Source organism: Heptranchias perlo, unplaced genomic scaffold, assembly GCF_035084215.1.
Source record: "Heptranchias perlo isolate sHepPer1 unplaced genomic scaffold, sHepPer1.hap1 HAP1_SCAFFOLD_113, whole genome shotgun sequence".
Classification (NCBI taxonomy): domain Eukaryota; kingdom Metazoa; phylum Chordata; class Chondrichthyes; order Hexanchiformes; family Hexanchidae; genus Heptranchias; species Heptranchias perlo.
The window spans coordinates 629,047-647,831 of record NW_027138352.1 but is presented as its reverse complement, the minus strand read 5'-3'; the positions used below and the strand labels follow the sequence as shown (position 1 = coordinate 647,831).

Genomic DNA, 18,785 nt, shown 5'->3' with positions numbered 1-18,785 from the left:
GGGTTCATCACCCACACAGTGATTGGGACTAGGAGAGAATGAGAGGGTCCATCACCCACACAGTGATTGGGACTAGGAGAGAATGGGAGGGTCCATCACCTACACACTGATTGGGACTAGGGGAGAATGAGAAGGTCCATCACCTACACAGTGATTGGGACTAGGAGAGAATGAGAGGGTCCATCACCTACACAGTGATTGGGACTAGGAGAGAATGAGAGGGTTCATCACCCACACAGTGATTGGGACTAGGAGAGAATGAGAGGGTTCATCACCTACACAGTGATTGGGACTAGGAGAGAATGAGAGGGTTCATCACCCACACAGTGATTGGGAGTGAGAGGGAATGAGAGGGTTCATCACCGACACACTGATTGGGACTAGGAGAGAATGGGAGGGTCCATCACCCACTCAGTGATTGGGACTAGGAGAGAATGGGAGGGTCCATCACCCACACAGTGATTGGGACTAGGAGAGAAAGGGAGGGTCCATCACCCACTCAGTGATTGGGACTAGGAGAGAATGGGAGGGTCCATCACCTACACACTGATTGGGACTAGGGGAGAATGAGAAGGTTCATCACCTACACAGTGATTGGGACTAGGAGAGAATGAGAGGGTCCATCACCTACACAGTGATTGGGACTAGGAGAGAATGAGAGGGTTCATCACCTACACAGTGATTGGGACTAGAAGAGAATGAGAGGGTTCATCACCCACACAGTGATTGGGACTAGAAGAGAATGAGAGGGTTCATCACCCACACAGTGATTGGGACGAGGAGAGAATGAGAGGGTTCATCACCCACACAGTGATTGGGACTAGGAGAGAATGAGAGGGTTCATCACCCACACAGTGATTGGGAGTAGGAGAGAATGAGAGGGTTCATCACCTTCACAGTGATTGGGAGTAGGAGAGAATGAGAGGGTCCATCACCTACACACTGATTGGGACTAGGAGAGAATGGGAGGGTCCATCACCTACACAGTGATTGGGACTAGGAGAGAATGGGAGGGTCCATCACCCACACAGTGATTGGGACTAGGAGAGAATGAGAGGGTTCATCACCCACACAGTGATTGGGACTAGGAGAGAATGAGAGGGTTCATCACCCACACAGTGATTGGGACGAGGAGAGAATGAGAGGGTCCATCACCGACACAGTGATTGGGACTAGGAGAGAATGAGAGGGTTCATCACCTGCACACTGATTGGGACTCGGAGAGAATGAGAGGGTTCATCACCCACACAGTGATTGGGACTCGGAGAGAATGGGAGGGTTCATCACCCACACAGTGATTGGGACTAGGAGAGAATGAGAGGGTTCATCACCTACACACTGATTGGGACTAGGAGAGAATGAGAGGGTTCATCACCTACACACTGATTGGGACTAGGAGAGAATGAGAGGGTTCATCACCCACACACTGATTGGGACCAGGAGAGAATGGGAGGGTCCATCACCCACACAGTGATTGGGACCAGGAGAGAATGGGAGGGTCCATCACCCACACAGTGATTGGGACCAGGAGTGAATGAGAGGGTTCATCACCAACACAGTGATTGGGACTAGGAGAGAATGAGAGGGTCCATCACCCACACAGTGATTGGGACTAGGATAGAATGGGAGGGTTCATCACCCACACAGTGATTGGGACTAGGAGAGAATGAGAGGGTTCATCACCCACACAGTGATTGGGACCAGGAGAGAATGAGAGGGTTCATCACCTACACACTGATTGGGACTAGGAGAGAATGAGAGGGTTCATCACCTACACAGTGATTGGGACCAGGAGAGAATGAGAGGGTCCATCACCTACACAGTGATTGGGACTAGGAGAGAATGGGAGGGTCCATCACGCACTCAGTGATTGGGACTAGGAGAGAATGGGAGGGTCCATCACCTGCACAGTGATTGGGACCAGGAGAGAATGAGAGGGTTCATCACCTACACAATGACTGGGACCAGGAGAGAATGAGAGGGTTCATCACCTACACAATGATTGGGACCAGGAGAGAATGAGAGGGTTCATCACCTACACAATGATTGGGACCAGGAGAGAATGAGAGGGTTCATCACCTACACAATGATTGGGACCAGGAGAGAATGAGAGGGTTCATCACCTACACACTGATTGGGACTAGGAGAGAATGGGAGGGTCCATCACCTACACACTGATTGGGACTATGAGAGAATGGGAGGGTTCATCACCTGCACAGTGATTGGGACTCGGAGAGAATGAGAGGGTTCATCACCTACACACTGATTGGGACTGGGAGAGAATGGGAGGCTCCATCACCTACACAGTGATTGGGACTAGGAGAGAATGAGAGGGTTCATCACCCACACAGTGATTGGGACTAGGAGAGAATGGGAGGGTCCATCACCTACACACTGATTGGGACTAGGAGAGAATGAGAGGTTCCATCACCCACACAGTGATTGGGACTAGGAGAGATTGAGAGGGTTCATCACCTACACACTGATTGGGACTAGGAGAGAATGAGAGGGTTCATCACCCACACAGTGATTGGGACTAGGAGAGAATGAGAGGGTCCATCACCCACACACTGATTGGGACTAGGAGAGAATGAGAGGGTTCATCACCCACACAGTGATTGGGACTAGAAGAGAATGATAGGGTTCATCACCCACACAGTGATTGGGACTAGAAGAGAATGAGAGGGTTCATCACCCACACAGTGATTGGGACTAGAAGAGAATGAGAGGGTTCATCACCCACACAGTGATTGGGACTAGAAGAGAATGAGAGGGTTCATCACCCACACAGTGATTGGGACTAGGAGAGAATGAGAGGGTTCATCACCCACACAGTGATTGGGACTAGGAGAGAATGAGAGGGTTCATCACCCACACAGTGATTGGGACTAGGAGAGAATGAGAGGGTTCATCACCCACACAGTGATTGGGACTAGGAGAGAATGGGAGGGTTCATCACCCACACAGTGATTGGGAGTAGGAGAGAATGAGAGGGTTCATCACCTACACAGTGATTGGGAGTAGGAGAGAATGAGAGGGTCCATCACCTACACACTGATTGGGACTAGGAGAGAATGGGAGGGTCCATCACCTACACAGTGACTGGGACTAGGAGAGAATGGGAGGGTCCATCACACACACAGTGATTGGGACTAGGAGAGAATGGGAGGGTCCATCACCTGCTCACTGATTGGGACTAGGAGAGAATGAGAGGGTTCATCACCCACACAGTGATTGGGACTAGGAGAGAATGAGAGGGTTCTTCACCCACACAGTGATTGGGACTAGGAGAGAATGAGAGGGTCCATCACCGACACAGTGATTGGGACTAGGAGAGAATGAGAGGGTTCATCACCTGCACACTGATTGGGACTCGGAGAGAATGAGAGGGTTCATCACCCACACAGTGTTTGGGACTAGGAGAGAATGGGAGGGTTCATCACCCACACAGTGATTGGGAGTAGGAGAGAATGAGAGGGTTCATCACCTACACACTGATTGGGACTAGGAGAGAATGAGAGGGTTCATCACCTACACACTGATTGGGACTAGGAGAGAATGAGAGGGTTCATCACCCACACACTGATTGGGACCAGGAGAGAATGGGAGGGTCCATCACCCACACAGTGATTGGGAACAGGAGAGAATGGGAGGGTCCATCACCCACACAGTGATTGGGACCAGGAGAGAATGAGAGGGTTCATCACCTACACACTGATTGGGACTAGGAGAGAATGAGAGGGTTCATCACCTACACAGTGATTGGGACTAGGAGAGAATGAGAGGGTCCATCACCCACACAGTGATTGGGACTAGGAGAGAATGGGAGGGTTCATCACCCACACAGTGATTGGGACTAGGAGAGAATGAGAGGGTTAATCACCTACACAGTGATTGGGACTAGGAGAGAATGAGAGGGTTCATCACCTACACAGTGATTGGGACCAGGAGAGAATGAGAGGGTCCATCACCAACACAGTGATTGGGACTAGGAGAAATGGGAGGGTCCATCACGCACTCAGTGATTGGGACTAGGAGAGAATGGGAGGGTCCATCACCTACACACTGATTGGGACTAGGAGAGAATGGGAGGGTTCATCACCTGCACAGTGATTGGGACCAGGAGAGAATGAGAGGGTTCATCACCTGCACAATGATTGGGACCAGGAGAGAATGAGAGGGTTCATCACCTACACAATGATTGGGACCAGGAGAGAATGAGAGGGTTCATCACCTACACAATGATTGGGACCAGGAGAGAATGAGAGGGTTCATCACCTACACAATGATTGGGACCAGGAGAGAATGAGAGGGTTCATCACCTACACAATGATTGGGACTAGGAGAGAATGGGAGGGTCCATCACCTACACACTGATTGGGACTAGGAGAGAATGGGAGGGTCCATCACCTACACACTGATTGGGACTAGGAGAGAATGAGAGGGTTCATCACCTACACACTGATTGGGACTAGGAGAGAATGAGAGGGTTCATCACCTACACAGTGATTGGGACTAGGAGAGAATGAGAGGGTTCATCACCCACACAGTGATTGGGACTAGGAGAGAATGAGAGGGTCCATCACCTACACAGTGATTGGGACTAGGAGAGAATGAGAGGGTTCATCACCTACACAGTGATTGGGACTAGGAGAGAATGAGAGGGTTCATCACCTACACACTGATTGGGACTAGGAGAGAATGAGAGGGTTCATCACCTACACACTGATTGGGACTAGGAGAGAATGAGAGGGTCCATCACCCACACAGTGATTGGGACTAGGAGAGAATGAGAGGGTTCATCACCTACACAGTGATTGGGACTAGGAGAGAATGAGAGGGTTCATCACCTACACAGTGATTGGGACTAGGAGAGAATGAGAGGGTTCATCACCTACACAGTGATTGGGACTAGGAGAGAATGAGAGGGTCCATCACCTACACACTGTCTACTCGGGAACAGGACACCCCATTCCTGATCAGAGGACCTCATTTTGTTTTGAATAAAATTTTCTTCCAACAGAGAAATTGAAATTTCATCGAAAACATTTGAAAGTATTCTTTTTTGTTTCCGCAGTCACTCACAGGAGGTCCTTGCAGTCCAGGGGGTCCTTTGGGTCCGAGCAGTCCTCTTGGTCCCTTGGAGATAAAGAGAGGAGAGAGATATATTTTAGAATAAATACTTGTACACCACAAAGCACAGTTGATCAAACTATGAGGTGTTGTGGTGAGGTAATTAAACCTTAGACTGCCTACGGCCTCTGCTCCTTCTGATGTTCAAGCTTTGACCTTCTTTAGCATTCAGGCAGATGGAGTTCGCCTGACAGGGTTATCTATTAATGGGGAAGTTAATGGTCAGAGGGCCACACGGCGATCGTACATAGGAGCAATGGACAAACAAGGTAAAACCTGTCTCATTACCTTAAAGTGAGCGCTGTGGGACTTTCATAACACAGGAAACCAACAGGCAAGATCTCGCAATAGCCCAGATCGCAGGGCACGTTGACCCAGCCTAGGTCCTGTAGCTGCTTGAAGATGAAGCCCAGATTTTCTTCTTCAGTGTCCGGGTGTAGGATCTTCACCCAAACCAGAGCGCCTGAGACACGTTGGGCTACAGATGCTCCTGGCAGGTGCTGGTGTCGGGCCCCATTACTGAACAAGTAAATCAAGGCTCAAGGCTTGAATGCCCATCCCACAACCCTGGAACTTGAATTACCTTTACTTCTGTACAGTAAGTACTTCATTAACCCAAATGCTGAGTTATATTGTCTCAGTGTCACTCCCTTAGATACTGGGCCATATCTGTCTACTCGACAATTCCAGAGCCTTGGTTAGGTGACCCAGTCTGACTCCTCCAGATTTCCTTTATTCATTCTCGGGATGCAGGCGTAGCTGGCAAGGCGGGCATTTATTGCCCATTCCCTAGTTGCCCGTGAGAAGGTGGTGCTGGGCCTTCTTTTTGAACCGTTACAGTCCGTGTGGTGAACTGTTAGGCGGGGCGTTCCAGGATTTTGACCCAGCGACCATGAAGGAAGTCGGGATGGTGTGTGACTCGGAGGGGGACTTGGAGGTGGTGGTGTTCCCACCTGCTGCCCTTGTCCTTCTAGGTGGTAGAGGTCTCGGGTTTGGGAGGTGCTGTCGAAGAATCCTTGGGGAGTTGCTGCAGTGCATCCTGTAGATGGGACACAGTGCAGCCACAGACGGATAATGGAGACATGTCCGTTTGATAGGGCCAGGTCTCCACAGGCCCCAATCCTGGTTTGGATTGACCCAGGCTGGCATCAATGGGGGTTTTCTCTTAGCTTGACTCGGTTACAAAGAGCCACGTCCATTTACAATGCAAGTGCAGTCGCCATAACAACCTTATCATGGCCCCATGTGTAGTATTATGTCTCTGTGCACTTTATCTGAAGGGACAGGAATACATTGGGGGACCCAGTCCAACAGGCAGGTTCCAAGGGGCTTTTGAAGGAAGTGGGAGAGGTAGCAAGTTAATGGGGTTATTTGGGGGAGGAGTAAGCAGGGGGAAGGGACTTTGGAGGAGAATTTTTCCTCTTGGGATGTGTGCGATGCTGGCAAGGCAGCAATTAGTGCCCATCCCATGGTGCCCTGAGAGTATTGAGTCAACCACATACCGTGGGACTGGAGTCACATGTAGGTCAGACCAGGTCGAGGTCGAAGCCTCCATCCCTAAAGGACATTAGTGAACCATTTCAGTGCTCATGACAATTTGGCAGCTCTCATGGTCATTTGTACAGCCACAAGTGATCAGATTTAGTGAATTCAGTTTCACTGATTGCCTCGGTGGGATTCAATCCCCAGCCTCGAGGATGCTGGTCGACGACCAGAACCATTAGGCCATAATACGCTTGGGAGATGGATAACAAGGCAAATGACTTGGGATAATGAGGCAAAGGGGTATTGGGAGAGAGGGAGTGGGGTGAAGGGGTATTGGGAGAGAGGGAGTGGGGTGAAGGGGTATTGGGAGAGAGGGAGTGGGGTGAAGGGGTATTGGGAGAGAGGGAGTGGGGTGAAGGGGTATTGGGAGAGAGGGAGTGGGGTGAAGGGTATTGGGAGAGAGGGAGTGGGGTGAAGGGGTATTGGGAGAGAGGGAGTGGGGTGAAGGGTATTGGGAGAGAGGGAGTGGGGTGAAGGGGTATTGGGAGAGAGGGAGTGGGGTGGAGGGGTATTGGGAGAGAGGGAGTGGGGTGGAGGGGTATTGGGAGAGAGGGAGTGGGGTGAAGGGGTATTGGGAGAGAGGGAGTGGGGTGAAGGGGTATTGGGAGAGAGGGAGTGGGGTGAAGGGTATTGGGAGAGAGGGAGTGGGGTGAAGGGGTATTGGGAGAGAGGGAGTGGGGTGAAGGGGTATTGGGAGAGAGGGAGTGGGGTGAAGGGGTATTGGGAGAGAGGGAGTGGGGTGAAGGGGTATTGGGAGAGAGGGAGTGGGGTGAAGGGGTATTGGGAGGGAGGGAGTGGGGGAAGGGGTATTGGGAGAGAGGGAGTGGGGTGAAGGGGTATTGGGAGAGAGGGAGTGGGGTGAAGGGGTATTGGGAGAGAGGGAGTGGGGTGAAGGGGTATTGGGAGAGCGGGAGTGGGGTGAAGGGGTATTGGGAGAGAGGGAGTGGGGTGAAGGGGTATTGGGAGAGAGGGAGTGGGGTGAAGGGGAATTGGGAGAGAGGGAGTGGGGTGAAGGGGAATTGGGAGAGCGGGAGTGGGGTGAAGGGTATTGGGAGAATGGGAGTGGGGTGAAGGGGAATTGGGAGAATGGGAGTGGGGTGAAGGGGTATTGGGAGAGAGGGAGTGGGGTGAAGGGGAATTGGGAGAGAGGGAGTGGGGTGAAGGGGTATTGGGAGAGAGGGAGTGGAGTGAAGGGGAATTGGGAGAGAGGGAGTGGGGTGAAGGGGTATTGGGAGAATGGGAGTGGGGTGAAGGGGAATTGGGAGAGAGGGAGTGGGGTGAAGGGGTATTGGGAGAGAGGGAGTGGGGTGAAGGGGAATTGGGAGAGAGGGAGTGGGGTGAAGGGGTATTGGGAGAGAGGGAGTGGAGTGAAGGGGAATTGGGAGAGAGGGAGTGGGGTGAAGGGGTATTGGGAGAATGGGAGTGGGGTGAAGGGGTATTGGGAGAGAGGGAGTGGGGTGAAGGGGTATTGGGAGAGAGGGAGTGGGGTGAAGGGTATTGGGAGAGAGGGAGTGGAGTGAAGGGGAATTGGGAGAGAGGGAGTGGGGTGAAGGGGTATTGGGAGAATGGGAGTGGGGTGAAGGGGTATTGGGAGAGAGGGAGTGGGGTGAAGGGGTATTGGGAGAGAGGGAGTGGGGTGAAGGGGTATTGGGAGAGAGGGAGTGGGGTGAAGGGGTATTGGGAGAGAGGGAGTGGGGTGAAGGGGTATTGGGAGAGAGGGAGTGGGGTGAAGGGGTATTGGGAGAGAGGGAGTGGGGTGAAGGGGTATTGGGAGAATGGGAGTGGGGTGAAGGGTATTGGGAGAGAGGGAGTGGGGTGAAGGGGTATTGGGAGAGAGGGAGTGGGGTGAAGGGGAACTGGGAGAGAGGGAGTGGGGTGAAGGGGTATTGGGAGAATGGGAGTGGGGTGAAGGGGTATTGGGAGAGAGGGAGTGGGGTGAAGGGGTATTGGGAGAGAGGGAGTGGGGTGAAGGGGTATTGGGAGAGAGGGAGTGGGGTGAAGGGGTATTGGGAGAGAGGGAGTGGGGTGAAGGGGAATTGGGAGAGAGGGAGTGGGGTGAAGGGGTATTGGGAGAGAGGGAGTGGGGTGAAGGGTATTGGGAGAGAGGGAGTGGGGTGAAGGGGTATTGGGAGAGAGGGAGTGGGGTGAAGGGGTATTGAGAGAGAGGGAGTGGGGTGAAGGGGTATTGGGAGAGAGGGAGTGGGGTGAAGGGGTATTGGGAGAATGGGAGTGGGGTGAAGGGGTATTGAGAGGGAGGGAGTGGGGGAAGGGGTATTGGGAGAGAGGGAGTGGGGTGAAGGGGTATTGGGAGAGAGGGAGTGGGGTGAAGGGGAACTGGGAGAGAGGGAGTGGGGTGAAGGGGTATTGGGAGAATGGGAGTGGGGTGAAGGGGTATTGGGAGAGAGGGAGTGGGGTGAAGGGGTATTGGGAGAGAGGGAGTGGGGTGAAGGGGAACTGGGAGAGAGGGAGTGGGGTGAAGGGGTATTGGGAGAGAGGGAGTGGGGTGAAGGGGTATTGGAAGAGAGGGAGTGGGGTGAAGGGGAATTGGGAGAGTGGGAGTGGGGTGAAGGGGTATTGGGAGAGAGGGAGTGGGGTGAAGGGGAACTGGGAGAGAGGGAGTGGGGTGAAGGGGTATTGGGAGAGAGGGAGTGGGGTGAAGGGGTATTGGGAGAGAGGGAGTGGGGTGAAGGGGAACTGGGAGAGAGGGAGTGGGGTGAAGGGGTATTGGGAGAGAGGGAGTGGGGTGAAGGGGAATTGGGAGAGAGGGAGTGGGGTGAATGGGTATTGGGAGAGAGGGAGTGGGGTGAAGGGGTATTGGGAGAGAGGGAGTGGGGTGAAGGGGTATTGGGGGGTAGGGAGTGGGGTGAAGGGGTATTGGGAGAGAGGGAGTGGGGTGAAGGGGAATTGGGAGAGAGGGAGTGGGGTGAAGGGGAATTGGGAGAGAGGGAGTGGGGTGAAGGGGAACTGGGAGAGAGGGAGTGGGGTGAAGGGGTATTGGAAGAGAGGGAGTGGGGTGAAGGGGAACTGGGAGAGAGGGAGTGGGGTGAAGGGGTATTGGGAGAGAGGGAGTGGGGTGAAGGGGTATTGGGAGAGAGGGAGTGGGGTGAAGGGGTATTGCGAGAGAGGGAGTGGGGTGAAGGGGTATTGGGAGAGAGGGAGTGGGGTGAAGGGGAACTGGGAGAGAGGGAGTGGGGTGAAGGGGAACTGGGAGAGAGGGAGTGGGGTGAAGGGGTATTGGGAGAGAGGGAGTGGGGTGAAGGGGTATTGGGAGAGAGGGAGTGGGGTGAAGGGGAATTGGGAGAGAGGGAGTGGGGTGAAGGGGTATTGGAAGAGAGGGAGTGGGGTGAAGGGGAACTGGGAGAGTGGGAGTGGGGTGAAGGGGTATTGGGAGAGAGGGAGTGGGGTGAAGGGGTATTGGGAGAGAGGGAGTGGGGTGAAGGGGAACTGGGAGAGAGGGAGTGGGGTGAAGGGGTATTGGGAGAGGGAGTGGGGTGAAGGGGTATTGGGAGAGAGGGAGTGGGGTGAAGGGGTATTGGGAGAGAGGGAGTGGGGTGAAGGGGAACTGGGAGAGAGGGAGTGGGGTGAAGGGGTATTGGGAGAGAGGGAGTGGGGTGAAGGGGTATTGGGAGAGAGGGAGTGGGGTGAAGGGGTATTGGGAGAGAGGGAGTGGGGTGAAGGGGAATTGGGAGAGAGGGAGTGGGGTGAAGGGGTATTGGGAGAGAGGGAGTGGGGTGAAGGGGAACTGGGAGAGAGGGAGTGGGGTGAAGGGGTATTGGGAGAGAGGGAGTGGGGTGAAGGGGTATTGGGAGAGAGGGAGTGGGGTGAAGGGGTATTGGGAGAGAGGGAGTGGGGTGAAGGGGTATTGGGAGAGAGGGAGTGGGGTGAAGGGGAATTGGGAGAGAGGGAGTGGGGTGAAGGGGTATTGGGAGAGAGGGAGTGGGGTGAAGGGGAATTGGGAGAGAGGGAGTGGGGTGAAGGGGTATTGGAAGAGAGGGAGTGGGGTGAAGGGGAACTGGGAGAGTGGGAGTGGGGTGAAGGGGTATTGGAAGAGAGGGAGTGGGGTGAAGGGGAACTGGGAGAGTGGGAGTGGGGTGAAGGGGTATTGGGAGAGAGGGAGTGGGGTGAAGGGGTATTGGGAGAGAGGGAGTGGGGTGAAGGGGAACTGGGAGAGAGGGAGTGGGGTGAAGGGGTATTGGGAGAGAGGGAGTGGGGTGAAGGGGAATTGGGAGAGAGGGAGTGGGGTGAAGGGGTATTGGGAGAGAGGGAGTGGGGTGAAGGGGTATTGGAAGAGAGGGAGTGGGGTGAAGGGGAACTGGGAGAGTGGGAGTGGGGTGAAGGGGTATTGGGAGAGAGGGAGTGGGGTGAAGGGGTATTGGGAGAGAGGGAGTGGGGTGAAGGGGAACTGGGAGAGAGGGAGTGGGGTGAAGGGGTATTGGGAGAGAGGGAGTGGGGTGAAGGGGAATTGGGAGAGAGGGAGTGGGGTGAAGGGGAACTGGGAGAGAGGGAGTGGGGTGAAGGGGTATTGGGAGAGAGGGAGTGGGGTGAAGGGGAACTGGGAGAGCGGGAGTGGGGTGAAGGGGAATTGGGAGAGAGGGAGTGGGGTGAAGGGGTATTGGGAGAGAGGGAGTGGGGTGAAGGGGTATTGGGAGAGAGGGAGTGGGGTGAAGGGGTATTGGGAGAGAGGGAGTGGGGTGGAGGGGTATTGGGAGAGAGGGAGTGGGGTGAAGGGGTATTGGGAGAGAGGGAGTGGGGTGAAGGGGTATTGGGAGAGAGGGAGTGGGGTGAAGGGGTATTGGGAGAGAGGGAGTGGGGTGAAGGGGTATTGGGAGAGAGGGAGTGGGGTGGAGGGGTATTGGGAGAGAGGGAGTGGGGTGAAGGGGTATTGGGAGAGAGGGAGTGGGGTGAAGGGGTATTGGGAGAGAGGGAGTGGGGTGAAGGGGTATTGGGAGAGAGGGAGTGGGGTGAAGGGGAATTGGGAGAGAGGGAGTGGGGTGAAGGGGTATTGGGAGAGAGGGAGTGGGGTGAAGGGTATTGGGAGAGAGGGAGTGGGGTGAAGGGGTATTGGGAGAGCGGGAGTGGGGTGAAGGGGAATTGGGAGAGAGGGAGTGGGGTGAAGGGGTATTGGGAGAGAGGGAGTGGGGTGAAGGGTATTGGGAGAGAGGGAGTGGGGTGAAGGGTATTGGGAGAGAGGGAGTGGGGTGAAGGGGAATTGGGAGAGAGGGAGTGGGGTGAAGGGTATTGGGAGAGAGGGAGTGGGGTGAAGGGTATTGGGAGAGAGGGAGTGGGGTGAAGGGGTATTGGGAGAGAGGGAGTGGGGTGAAGGGGAATTGGGAGAGAGGGAGTGGGGTGAAGTGGTATTGGGGGAGAGGGAGTGGGGTGAAGGGGAACTCGGAGAGAGGGAGTGGGGTGAAGGGGTATTGGGAGAGAGGGAGTGGGGTGAAGGGGTATTGGGAGAGAAGGAGTGGGGTGAAGGGGAATTGGGAGAGAGGGAGTGGGGTGAAGGGGTATTGGGCGGTAGGGAGTGGGGTGAAGGGGTATTGGGAGAGAGGGAGTGCGGTGAATGGGTATTGGGAGAGAGGGAGTGGGGTGAAGGGGTATTGGGGGGTAGGGAGTGGGGTGAAGGGGTATTGGGAGAGAGGGAGTGGGGTGAAGGGGAATTGGGAGAGAGGGAGTGAGGTGAAGGGGTATTGGGGGGTAGGGAGTGGGGTGAAGGGGTATTGGGAGAGAAGGAGTGGGGTGAAGGGGTATTGGGAGAGAGGGAGTGGGGTGAAGGGGTATTGGGAGGGAGGGAGTGGGGGAAGGGGAATTGGGAGAGAGGGAGTGGGGTGAAGGGGAATTGGGAGAGAGGGAGTGGGGTGAAGGGGTATTGGGAGAGAGGGAGTGGGGTGGAGGGGTATTGGGAGAGAGGGAGTGGGGTGAAGGGGAATTGGGAGAGAGGGAGTGGGGTGAAGGGGAATTGGGAGAGAGGGAGTGGGGTGAAGGGGTATTGGGAGGGAGGGAGTGGGGGAAGGGGAATTGGGAGAGAGGGAGTGGGGTGAAGGGGAATTGGGAGAGAGGGAGTGGGGTGAAGGGGTATTGGGAGAGAGGGAGTGGGGTGAAGGGGTATTGGGAGAGAGGGAGTGGGGTGAAGGGGAATTGGAAGAGAGGGAGTGGGGTGAAGGGGTATTGGGAGAGAGGGAGTGGGGTGAAGGGTATTGGGAGAGAGGGAGTGGGGTGGAGGGGTAATGGGGAGAGAGGGAGTGGGGTGGAGGGTATTGGGAGAGAGGGAGTGGGGTGAAGGGTATTGGGAGAGAGGGAGTGGGGTGGAGGGGTATTGGGAGAGAGGGAGTGGGGTGAAGGGGTATTGGGAGAGAGGGAGTGGGGTGAAGGGGAATTGGAAGAGAGGGAGTGGGGTGAAGGGGTATTGGGAGAGAGGGAGTGCGGTGAAGGGGAATTGGGAGAGAGGGAGTGGGGTGAAGGGGTATTGGGAGAGAGGGAGTGGGGTGAAGGGGTATTGGGAGAGAGGGAGTGGGGTGAATGGGTATTGGGAGAGAGGGAGTGCGGTGAAGGGGTATTGGGAGAGAGGGAGTGGGGTGGAGGGGTATTGGGAGAGAGGGAGTGGGGTGAAGGGGAACTGGGAGAGAGGGAGTGGGGTGAAGGGGTATTGAGAGAGAGGGAGTGGGGTGAAGGGGAATTGGGAGAGAGGGAGTGGGGTGAAGGGGTATTGGGAGGGAGGGAGTGGATTGAAGCGGTATTGAGAGGGAGGGAGTGGGGTGAAGGGGTATTGGGAGAGAGGGAGTGGGGTGAAGGGGTATTGAGAGGGAGGGAGTGGATTGAAGGGGTATTGAGAGGGAGGGAGTGGATTGAAGGGGTATTGAGAGGGAGGGAGTGGGGGAAGGGGAATTGGGAGAGAGGGAGTGGGGTGAAGGGGTATTGGGAGAGAGGGAGTGAGGTGGAGGGGTATTGGGAGAGAGGGAGTGGGGTGAAGAGGTATTGGGAGAGAGGGAGTGGGGTGAAGGGGAATTGGGAGAGAGGGAGTGGGGTGAAGGGGTATTGGGAGAGAGGGAGTGGGGTGAAGGGGTATTGGGAGAGAGGGAGTGGGGTGAAGGGGTATTGGGAGAGAGGGAGTGGGGTGAAGGGGTATTGGGAGAGAGGGAGTGGGGTGAAGGGGTATTGGGAGAGAGGGAGTGGGGGAAGGGGAATTGGGAGAGAGGGAGTGGGGTGAAGGGGTATTGGGAGAATGGGAGTGGGGTGAAGGGGTATTGGGAGAGAGGGAGTGGGGTGGAGGGGTATTGGGAGAGAGGGAGTGGGGTGGAGGGGTATTGGGAGAGAGGGAGTGGGGTGAAGGGGAATTGGGAGAGAGGGAGTGGGGTGAAGGGGTATTGGGAGAGAGGGAGTGGGGGAAGGGGTATTGGGAGGCAGGGAGTGGATTGAAGGGGTATTGAGAGGGAGGGAGTGGGGGAAGGGGTATTGGGAGAGAGGGAGTGGGGTGAAGGGGAATTGGGAGAGAGGGAGTGGGGTGAAGGGGTATTGGGAGAGAGGGAGTGGGGTGAAGGGGTATTGGGAGAGAGGGAGTGGGGTGAAGGGGTATTGGGAGAGCGGGAGTGGGGTGAAGGGGAATTGGAAGAGAGGGAGTGGGGTGAAGGGGTATTGAGAGGGAGTGGGGTGAAGGGGTATTGGGAGAGAGGGAGTGGGGTGAAGGGGAATTGGGAGAGAGGGAGTGGGGTGAAGGGGTATTGGGAGAGAGGGAGTGGGGTGAAGGGGTATTGGGAGAGAGGGAGTGGGGTGAAGGGGTATTGGGAGAGAGGGAGTGGGGTGAAGGGGTATTGGGAGAGAGGGAGTGGGGTGAAGGGGAATTGGGAGAGAGGGAGTGGGGTGAAGGGGTATTGGGAGAGCGGGAGTGGGGTGAAGGGGAATTGGAAGAGAGGGAGTGGGGTGAAGGGGTATTGAGAGGGAGTGGGGTGAAGGGGTATTGGGAGAGAGGGAGTGGGGTGAAGGGGAATTGGGAGAGAGGGAGTGGGGTGAAGGGGTATTGGGAGAGAGGGAGTGGGGTGAAGGGGTATTGGGAGAGAGGGAGTGGGGTGAAGGGGTATTGGGAGAGAGGGAGTGGGGTGAAGGGGTATTGGGAGAGAGGGAGTGGGGTGAAGGGGAATTGGGAGAGAGGGAGTGGGGTGAAGGGGTATTGGGAGAGAGGGAGTGGGGTGAAGGGGTATTGGGAGAGAGGGAGTGGGGTGAAGGGGAATTGGGAGAGAGGGAGTGGGGTGAAGGGGTATTGGGAGAGAGGGAGTGGGGTGAAGGGGAATTGGGAGAGAGGGAGTGGGGTGAAGGGGTATTGGGAGAGAGGGAGTGGGGTGAAGGGGTATTGGGAGAGAGGGAGTGGGGTGAAGGGGAATTGGGAGAGAGGGAGTGGGGTGAAGGGGTATTGGGAGAGAGGGAGTGGGGTGAAGGGGAACTGGGAGAGAGGGAGTGCGGTGAATGGGTATTGGGAGAGAGGGAGTGCGGTGAATGGGTATTGGGAGACAGTTCCAAGATACATGTGCATAGTGACTGGGCCTCTGATTGGGGAAATGAGGGAGTGAGTTGGGAGCAGTAACTCAGCACTGGAAGGATATACAATGCGACCTGGAGGCAGGCAGGGTGCAGCCTGGGGAGACGGACAGGGTGCAGCCTGGGGAGACGGACAGGGTGCAGCCTGGGGAGACGGACAGGGTGCAGCCTGGGGAGACGGACAGGGTGCAGCCTGGGGAGACGGACAGGGTGCAGCCTGGGGAGACGGACAGGGTGCAGCCTGGGGAGACGGACAGGGTGCAGCCTGGGGAGACGGACAGGGTGCAGCCTGGGGAGACGGACAGGGTGCAGCCTGGGGAGACGGACAGGGTGCAGCCTGGGGAGACGGACAGGGTGCAGCCTGGGGAGACGGACAGGATGCAGCCTGGAGACGGACAGGGTGCAGCCTGGAGACGGACTGGGGGCTGCCTGGAGACAGACAGTGCAGCCTGGAGACAGACAGTGCAGCCTGGAGACAGACAGTGCAGCCTGGAGACAGACAGGGGGCAGCCTGGAGACTGGCAGCTTTTCCCAAAGGACAGAGCTCTCTGGACCCTTGTCCCACTGGACGTTGTCTCACTGATGTTGGAGGCACCTCTCCCTGTCCTGGTTTCTCAGCACTCTAAAGTGGAACAAACCCAAAAACTGAGATATACTTACAGGTTCACCCGGCAGCCCTCTGGGCCCAGCCTCACCATCGTCTCCCTGGAGACAAACAACAAACAGAAAACATTAACTGGCAAAATTTAAGGTAGTCTTACGAGCACCGTAACTGGCGTGGAAGTCTGGGACTGCGGCCACTCGCGTTGAAAATATCCTCCGGTAAACTGCCAGCAGCGTGTCCTCGGGTTTACCTCTCCGGAGGAAAATTGGCCCTTCAAATATTGACAGCCTTTCTCGGTCGAGAGAATTTCAACCCATCGCGGGCAGAGTTCATCCAGTCGCTGCGCGGGACTGAGTTTTTAAAGGTTTGTATCATTTTTTAATTGATGTGTTTATCACTTCGCTGGTAAAATAAGCGATCAGAGGGAATCTGCCCAAATATCCATATTGCCACCGCACAGAGACCAGAGGGATTGTAACCCTTGTTTCAAGGTTCCAGAAGGCAACATGAGTGAACTTCCCAGCGGCCTCCGACCTTCTTGCTGTTAATTCCACGCAATAAAGAAACAAAGGTAGATTAAAAAGTGAGGAGAGGTCTAGTGTTGAACAAAAGAAAGATTGAAAAGAGAAGGGAAAGAGGAAAAGACTATCTCAAGAGGAGCTGATGTGTCAGGAGCTCAGGGAGACTAGATCTGGATTCACTCCCAAGTCCAAGTGGTGAGACCACAGTCTTTAACTTGCATCGGAGAACAGGGACCTTCAGGTCCTCTGTCTCAGCTGGAATGAGACTGAGGTCCCACAGGTAAAGAGATAGGCCCGTTCGCTGTAACGTCAGGGGGTAACCACCCTGGGAAATGAGGGGAACGGTCACTGTGTTTAATCCCCTGCCTCCATCAGTCTCAGTCTCAGAAACACCTTGACCTGGGACTGGACTGGATTTGAGCTCAGGCTGCCAGAGATTACACCGAGTGACGTCGAGTCCACAGCACAGAAACAGGCCATTCGGCCCAACAGGTCCATGCTGTTGTTTATGCTCCACACGAGCCTCCTCCCTCCCTACTTCATCTCACCCTATCACCATACCCTTCTATTCCTTTCTCCCTCATGTGTTTATCTAGCTTCCTCTTAAATGTATCGATGCTATTCGCCTCAACTACTCCCTGTGATAGCGAGTTCCACATTCTAACCACTCTCTGGGTAAAGAAATTTCTCCTGAATTCCCTATTGGATTTATTAGTGACCATCTCATATTTATGGACCCTCGTTCTGGTCTCCCCCACAAGTGGGAACATCTTCTCTACGTCTACCCTATCAAACCCTTTCATAATCTTGAAGACCTCCATCAGGTCACCCCTCGGTCTTCTCTTTTGTGGAGAAAAGAGCCCCAGCCCGTTCAATCTTTCCTGATTGAAAGATAAGGCTTATTATGAACGAGTCTTCAACACAATGGGGTAAGTTTTCACCCTGCCTCTCGGTCGTTGTGCATCAGCCGCCCGTTATAGAACCGCCCGAGTGCCATCGACAAGGGAGACAATCCACAACGCCAGTTTTACACCCGGAGTGGGGGGGGGGGGGGGGCAAGATGAAAACATACCCCAGTGCCCCACCCCACCCCACCGCTCACTTTCTCCATTTGGGGTGGATTCAAACTGAAAGGGGAAATGACAGAACCTCACCCACTGCCCCATCCAGTATGTATCAAAGAGGGGAGACCTTTAATCTACCTCCCCGGGCTGGTCCCAGGGATCAAAGGAGGGTGTCCCACACGCTGCACTCTCCGGTCTCCCCACCAGGACCCCGCCGCCATTTTAACGGCCGATCGAGCTGGGCGCCCATCGTGGACCGTCCTCTCAGTGAAAGCGCATCGAGCGTCAAGCCCAAAGCCAGTGAGCTGCCTCCGATCAGCTGTTCCGGCCGGCCGGCCGGCCGGATTGGTATCGAGGCCCGGCCGTTAAAATGGCGACCCACGCATCCCGCCCGGGAGTTAAAATGGCGACCCGCGCATCCCGCCCGCGAGTTAAAACTCCCCCCCCCCTGGCGAGACGACCTTTGACCGGTGCCTGCATCGGTCCCGCTGAGATCGGTCGGTACGGACAAACAGACCCGTTGCCCCGGGAGCTCCGACCGTCCGTCAAACCCCGAGGGCGGCGGAGATCTCGAAACGCGTTGTGCTTACGGGGGGCAAACACTCACCCTCTCTCCGTCTTCCCCCAGATCTCCCAGCAGTCCCTGCGCACCAGGCTCTCCCTGAAACAACAAAAACGAGGAATGAGTTCGTGCTCAGGAGCCCCGCGGGGGGGGGGGGTAACGCTACCGACGCCGTGCTTCCAGCAAGGAGCCTCGCCCGCCGGGAGGTGCCGTAACCTGCAGGGCGACAGACCAAGAGCTGGAAAGTGGGATTAGGCCGGATGGCTCTTTCTCGGCCGGCACGGACACGATGGGCCGAACGGCCTCCTTCTGCGCCGTAAATTTCAATGATTCTGTGATCTGAAAGGCGGCACCTCCGACAGTGCAGCACTCCCTCACAGGGGCTCGTAAAGCATTGAGGCCAGCTGTTGCGCTGCCCGAATTGGTGGTAGAGGCAGGGACCCTCAACTCTTTTGAAAAGTACCTGGACCTGCACCTAAGGTGCTGTAAGCTGCAGGGCCACAGACCGGGTGGGATGAGAATGGGCACCTGGTCGTTCTTCGAGCCGGGGCGGACACGATGGGCCGAATGGCCCCCGTCTGTGCTGTATCTTTTCGATGGTTCTGTGGTTCTATGGTTTCATGACTTTGGTTGCTGGGTGACTGATTACAGTACTTCAGGAGAGACATCGAAACAATGAGTCGCTGGGAGGCTCGCCCATTACTGGTTTAACAGTCCGACTCTGCTGCTATGTAGCAGCTCATCTCAGCAGTTGCTCTTGATAATGCCGCCTGGCGATCGGTGAGACAGCAGAGGGTGGACGTTCCGATCGGCATGGCTTATAGTTTTTT

The 18,785-nt window shown here is 55.6% G+C and overlaps 1 protein-coding gene across 1 annotated transcript in view; it reads right to left on the bottom strand.

The window, feature by feature from the left end:
* LOC137307843 (collagen alpha-1(V) chain-like) overlaps positions 1-18,785 on the bottom strand; it is a 522,869-nt gene that overhangs the window by 138,871 nt on the left and 365,213 nt on the right. Inside the window, exons 19-21 of the mRNA XM_067976930.1 lie at positions 18,001-18,054; positions 15,865-15,909; positions 5,086-5,139 (exon numbers count right to left, since the gene is read on the bottom strand). Of these exons, the coding sequence (XP_067833031.1) occupies positions 5,086-5,139; positions 15,865-15,909; positions 18,001-18,054 (153 nt within the window). The remainder of the gene's footprint in view (positions 1-5,085; positions 5,140-15,864; positions 15,910-18,000; positions 18,055-18,785) is intronic.